General features: G+C 40.1%; 1 protein-coding gene across 8 annotated transcripts in view; it reads left to right on the plus strand.

Annotated features, from left to right (window-relative positions):
- NEK1 (NIMA related kinase 1) overlaps positions 1 to 5,622 on the plus strand; it is an 87,449-nt gene extending 81,827 nt beyond the window's left edge. For 7 of the 8 annotated variants that reach the window (XM_025207117.1, XM_025207121.1, XM_025207122.1 and 4 more), the window contains 3 exons: positions 630 to 762; positions 1,920 to 2,005; positions 4,272 to 5,622. In XM_025207117.1, the coding sequence (XP_025062902.1) occupies positions 630 to 762; positions 1,920 to 1,999 (213 nt within the window). In that variant the 3' untranslated portion in view covers positions 2,000 to 2,005; positions 4,272 to 5,622. The remainder of the gene's footprint in view (positions 1 to 629; positions 763 to 1,919; positions 2,006 to 4,271) is intronic. The other variant, XM_006026210.3, reaches the window with a different exon arrangement.
- The last annotated feature ends 1,137 nt before the right edge of the window (positions 5,623 to 6,759 follow it).

Below are 6,759 nucleotides of genomic sequence, written 5' to 3' on the forward strand. Positions count from 1 at the left end.
AAAGAGTGGAATGCTGAGCAACAGAAGTTGTTAGAAACTTGAAAAGGAAGAGTTAAGAGGAAAGAGTAAAAGAGGGTTATTTAGTGGAGAAGGAAAACCTGAAGGGAAATTTGATAAGTCTTCAAATGCCTGAAGGGCAATTTACAGAGATGATGGAAATGGGCTTTTTTTCTATGACCACAGGCCTTGAGCTCCAGCTGAGGAAATTCAGGTTGGAGATTAGGAGGAACTTTCTGACTATGAGGGTGGTCAAGCATTGGAATGGACTACCTAGGGGTGTTGTGCAGTCTCCATCCATGGATAATTTCAAGAGCAGGCTGAACAGACTGTTGTCTGGAATGGTTGGGTTAGTCAGGGACCATCCTGTCTTGAGCAGTTGCCTGGACTAGATGATCTCAGGAGTTCCCTTCCAGCTCTGCTTTCCTATGATCCTATGACTAGAATTTCTGCATGTTCCTCTAACTCTGTATTCAGTTCAGCATGCTGATAGGCAATATTAAAAATTCCAGTGTAAAGGACCTAGAAGATGAGTTTGAGGTATAGCACAGATGATTTCCACTTTGTTACTGTGAAATTGTTTAATTTTATGCCCATCTTAATTTGGACCACATGGTTGTCTTTCTTCCTAGGCTATACATGAAGATGAAGATGAAAATATTGATATTTGTTCAACAATAGTTCAGACTAGTTTGGGAAATGAACATAAACACTTATATGCCAAAATTCTTCATTTGGTAATGGCAGATGGAGCCTATCAAGAAGGTAATTTTCTTAATGCTTTATGACATTATACAGTATTTCTGTACTAAGTTTTTGTGCTTGGAATGAGCACAGCAGGTTCTATTCACCTGTTTTTAAAGAATTTGAAGCTTTAAGCCTTGGGCATAGTTTTAGAATATGGAATAGCTAAACAATCATTGCTTGAAATGCTTAGGTTAAAGGCATGATGTGAAATGCTATTCAGTTTTTATTTTTGCTATACCAGTGAAGAGCTTTGATTTGTGAACCCAATCCATGGCATTCTCCCTAAGAGCTAGTTTTTGGTAGCCAGAACCCAAAGCCTTTTTATCTTTCTAATGATGCAAACGAAAGAGCCACTGGGCATGTCTGAACACAGCAGACAAATTCTGGCTGAGTTGCTCCTGAGCACATCTAGCCTATGTATGTTCCAAATCTAGAAATACACCAGTGAAGATGCTATGGGGCACTCTTCTCTCGTCCCTCTTGAGACCACAGTGTCTGGCATGCTTAAGAGCAGCCAGTCAGGCTGATCCTATGAAAACTTCCTGGAAAGTTAAAACAAGAGTCAGATTGTTGGTCTGTCTTCTAAAAGTAAGTCTCAAGTGAATATAAGCAATAAGAGAACCTTTTAAAAAGCACTAACAAATCAAAGCAACACCTACGTGGTCAATGAAAATGCTTACATACCTTTGTCATTCCTTTGTTATACCATATTCATGAATAGAAGGAACGTTTAGAAAATATTTGTGTTTTTACCATTTTTTTAAATAAGCAAACTTAATCTGTGTTTAATAATCTAGAGAGAATATTGCTTTTTTTTTTTTTTTTTAAGTAATGATAATTAAGCTAAGTTTAGCTTTCTGGCCATTAAGGTTTAAATATTTAAAATAATTACCATTGAGAACCAGCCTTGTTGCAATTATTTTTTGCCATTTATCTGAAATGTTTTAATTGTTAATTTACTACCAAAATTATTTAATTCAACTCCTTTGCAAAACCAGATATCCAACAATAAGTGAAAAAATGATCCAGTAAATTCAATTAAAATTTTAACGTGATATAGCAGGTCAGTTTATTAAGTATAAAAATCCCATTTTAAAAAGAATCATTCTTAACAAATAAATCACTGATGACATATACACCTTTATCATTCTTTTTACTTCCTGTTGTTCCTGCAGAACAGTTCAGACATTCAGCAGGGAAAACACAGATGATCAAATTGTCTTCGCAGAGATGGAGTGATATCTTAATGATATGATTAGCAGTAAGGCATACAGAGTCATACTGACTAATATTCCATATGAAACTGAAGGGAAAAAATGCAGTCTAAGAAATAGGTACAAACCAAAAGTGATAGGAGCATTGTTTCATGGAAGTTATGATGATGAAGAACAGAAACAAAGTAAAACCAAAGGAAACCCTATAAGATGGCAGAACGGCTTTCTTTTGAGATATAAGCTGGCATTATACCCGATCTGTTCAAGACAAAGATCAGGTTTATAAGTCACCTACGTACCCACACGACCTAGCCTCCAGCCCCCTCCTTTCTTTTTCCTCTCTTTCTCCCTCCCTGTTTCCTTCCCATTTCTTTTTTTCTTTCCCCCCACCCCCACCCCCCACCAGCTGGATGCAGTTGCCTTCACTCGTGAAGAATGAACTTTTTTTCCCCTCATATGCTGGCATCACATTTCTTAAAATGATAGTTTCCAGCAAATGTTAGGAACATACTTCAACTTTCAAGGAATTTTCTGACCAAGTCCTACTAAAAATGAGTTGTTTTTGTTGCCAAAGGCTGATTTTAAAACCATTGTAATTTAGAATAGTCCAGATTCCAAATTAAATATTTTACAGGATATACAGTATATCATTAAAATGTGAAAGCCCCACCCCCAAATTACAGAGAACTCCACTAATGAACAATGAACCTGGTGGCCTTCTATGACCAGGTCACAATCTTTAGACGCAGGTGTAGCAGTGGGTGTAGTCTTTCTGGACTTTAGGAAGGCCTTCGACACTCTCTTACCACATTCTCGTTAAAAAACTAGGAAACTGTGGCATCGATACCTACACAGTCAAATGGGTCACTAATTGGATGGAGGGTCGCACCCAGAGAGTGGTGGTGGATAGGTCATTTTCAGCCTGGAGAGATGTGGGCAGTGGGGTTCCTCAGGGCTCGGTCGTCGGGCCTGCACTGTTCAACATCTTCATCAGTGACTTGGACGAGGGGGTAAAAAGCACCCTGTTCAAATTTGCAGACCACACCAAGAGTGGGGAGAAGTGGGCACGCTAGAAGGGAGGAATAGGCTGCAATCAGACCTAGACAGGTTACAGGGGTGGGCAGATGAGAACAGGATGGGTTTCAACACTGACAAGTGCAAGGTGCTGCACCCGGGGAGGAAGAACCAGCAGCATACCTACAGGCTGGGGAACTCCCTTCTTGTCAGTGCGGAGGCAGAAAAGGATCTTGTTCATTTTGGCATCAATAATGACTCCATGGGCCGACTGTGGGGATGCGGTCAGGAAGGCCAACCATACCTTGTCATGCATCCACAGATGCATCTCAAGCAGGTCCAAGGAGGTGATTCTCCCCCTCTATGCGACACTGGTCAGGCCGCAGTTGGAGTACTGTGTTCAGTTCTGGGTGCCACACTTCAGGAGGGATGTGGACAACATGGAGAGGGGCCAGAGGAGGGGATCCTGCATGATGAGGGGGCAGCAGGGCAGGCCCTATGGAGAGAGGCTAAAGGACCTGAACCTGTTCAGCCTTCACAAGAGAAGGGTGAAGGGGGGGTTCTGGTGGCCATTTACAAACTAGTCAGGGGGGCCCAGCAGGCATTGGGGGAGTCCCTGTTCCCCCAAGCACTACCAGGAGTGACTAGAAATAATGGTCACAAGCTGGCAGAGGGTAGATTTAGACTAGACATCAACAGGCGCTACTTCATAGGGTGGCTAGGATCTGGAACCAACTTCCAAGTGAAGTGGTGCAGGCTCCTACCCTGGGGGTCTTTAAAAGGAGGTTAGACGAACACTTTGCCGGGGTCGTTTGACCCCAGTACTTTTTCCTGCCATGGCAGGGGGTCGGACTTGATGATCTGCTCAGGTCCCCTTCTGACCCTACCAACTATGAAACTATGAAATAGAGGACTAGTGGCAATTTTAAAGACATTTGCCACTAAACAGTTGTATAAATACTTTTATCTTGCATAAGCGAAGTTATAAAAATTTGTATCCTTTAGTGGTAAAAGGATTTCATGGTGACAGGTTCTTTAAACTGAGCATGCCGTTTGACATGCAAGTATATTAAGACATTTTACTTAATCCAATAAGGATGCAGGATCCTTCTTTACAGGCTTGCATGCTTAGTATTTTCAAGGTAATTTTGAAGTTGGCTATTTTGTTAAATGTCCCTGTCTGTGTTGTTTCATAATAGTTTTATGACATATATGGTTGATTATTAAGCTGCTCCTCCTAATTTAAGTTAACTAAGCTTAGGCTGATTTTTTTTTTCCCCCCTCTCTCTCTTTCTACAGATAACGATGAAACCTGACTCAGGAAATTCATTAATACTGTGTTACATATATGTGTTCGGATGCTGTAGAGCAGAATAAGAAGTCGTAATGGAAAATGTAACAATTTTAAAAAGGGGTGGGAAGGTAGGAGACTTTAGAATGCATGCTGGTTGCATGAAGAAGATGGAAAATATGCTTTTTTCAACTGAAATATTCATGCATTTCCTTCAACACGTGTTGTCTCACTTTAAAGTTACCTGTTATAGAAATTCTTCACCTTAAATTTCAGTCAAATTATAGAGAGGATGATTCAGAAGATGTCCTAATATAAGAGGGGGGAGAGATTTATAATGTAATGAAAAAGGCCTTTTAAACTGTTGGCTGTTAGGCTCAAGCAGTTAAAAAGATAAGCATGTTATGAAAATACCTTCTTTTAGCTCTTTACTTGCATACTAAAAGCCTCCATTAATACCAAAGCACTGAAGGCTATGTTTCAGTCTCTGACTACTTAGGCTGTATCTAAATAAGTACATCATATCAATGACCCACATTGAATAGTTCACTTTTTTTTAAGAATAAAATTTATAGTGTTTTGCAGCTTCAGTTTTTGTCACTTTTTAACCAGTGTCAACTGAACTTTTACTGGTGTTTGCAAATTAAGGCAAACTGGTGTTTGCTGTCACATCACTGAAATAGTTAATTTTTTTTGTAGCGGTTATGAAATTCATGTGTAGCCAAAGAATTTATCATTGCTTTCAACCAGAAATGTTTTCAAATTTTGCTGCCTCTTCTATAATGCTGTGCAGAGTTTAAGGTGAATCTTTTTATGTTTACCTCCTGCTGCTGTGTTGATAATTCTAGCAGTTGGAAAAGGGAAAATGAAATGAAGGTAACCATGAACGTTGTGATGCATCATTTTGATGATGCTGATATTTGCAGCGTGCTCTCCCTAGCTAGGGGTTAGGGAGGTGGGTAATTTTATTCTTTCCCCCTACTCTGCTTTTTTGTCAGAGAGAATACAAAGATGGACAGAATTAGGAGTTTGTTTCTCCAAATACAATGGCAGGAAATTTTTATTGGTCTGTTCAATGACAGATCAGGTATTAAGGCTTGGTTGAAATGTTTAACTTCCAAGTGTTCAGCTGAAGAAAGATGGATTTTACACACTTCAATAATAGCAACTTCAGTCAGAAAAAATCTAAAAAATGAAAATATTTAAATTATTTTAGCACCAAGCAAGAATTAATATGTATATTATTTCTAACCTTCTTCAAAAATAATTTTTTTTTTTTTGGTTTTTTTGTATAATTGTTGGTTTTTACAGTGGTGTTACTATTAAAGTCTCTCTCCTTGTCCACTGGAAGTGGAATAAAAAGACAGTGTTAAATTATTTTCTCTTTTTTTCATGTTTTAAAATTGGGGCCTCCAATCAGTTTGGAGGAGATGGCCAAATTCCATTTTGAACTGTAGAGCGTGGGCTCAGTTGTAAATTTAGAAATCCATTGCAGTATTCTCACTGATGAAAATAAGCACCTTATAAAAAAAACAGAGTTAGTAAATGGTCTTGATGTATTACATAATGATACTTGAAAATTTAGTTATTTGTTTGGGACCTTGTTATATCACTTGGAAAATATGTTCACTTTTTAGCACCAAAGCTATTCCTGCCCTGGTTTTCTCGCTCTCTCTCTCTCTCTCTCTCTCTCTCACTCCCCCCGCTTCCCTACATATGTCCTCCTTTATATCATTTCATACAACAACTCTCATAGATTTCATAGACATTAGGGCTGGAAGGGACATCGGAAGATCATCAAGTCCAGCCCCCTGCCCCAGGGGCAGGAAGTTAGCTGGGGTCACAGGATCCCAGCAAGATAAACATCCAATTTTCTCTTGAAGGTGTTCAGAGTAGGTGCTTGAACCACCTCCGATGGCAGGCTATTCCAGACCTTGGGGACTCGGACAGTAAAGAAATTCTTCCTTATGTCCAGCCTGAAACGGTTTTGCAGGAGTTTATAACTGTTCAACCTTGTCATCCCTTGGGGTGCTCTGGTGAACAAATGTTCTCCTAGATCCTGGTGAACACCCCTGATAAACTTATAGGTGGCCATCAGATCACCCCTGAGCCTGTGCTTTTCCAGGCTGAAGAGTCCCACAGCTCTCAGCCTGTTGTAAGGTCTGTTTTCCTGGCCCCTGATCATGTGCATGGCTCTTCTCTGGACTTTCTCAAGCTTCTCCACATCCTTTTTGAATTGTGGAGCCCAAAACTGGATGCAGTACTCCAGCTGCGGCCTCACCAAGGCTGAGTACAAGGGGAGAATGACGTCCTGGGATTTGCTTGAGAAGCATCTATGGATGCAAGCCAGCGTTTTACTCACTTTACTAGCTGCAGCATCGCATTGCAGGCTCATGTTCATCTTGTGGTCAATGATGACCCCCAAGTCTCTTTCTTGCATAGTGTTAGCCAACATAGTAAACTTATAGGTGGCCATCAGATCACCCCTGAGCCTGT

Source organism: Alligator sinensis, unplaced genomic scaffold, assembly GCF_000455745.1.
Source record: "Alligator sinensis unplaced genomic scaffold, ASM45574v1 scaffold512_2, whole genome shotgun sequence".
Classification (NCBI taxonomy): Eukaryota; Metazoa; Chordata; order Crocodylia; family Alligatoridae; genus Alligator; species Alligator sinensis.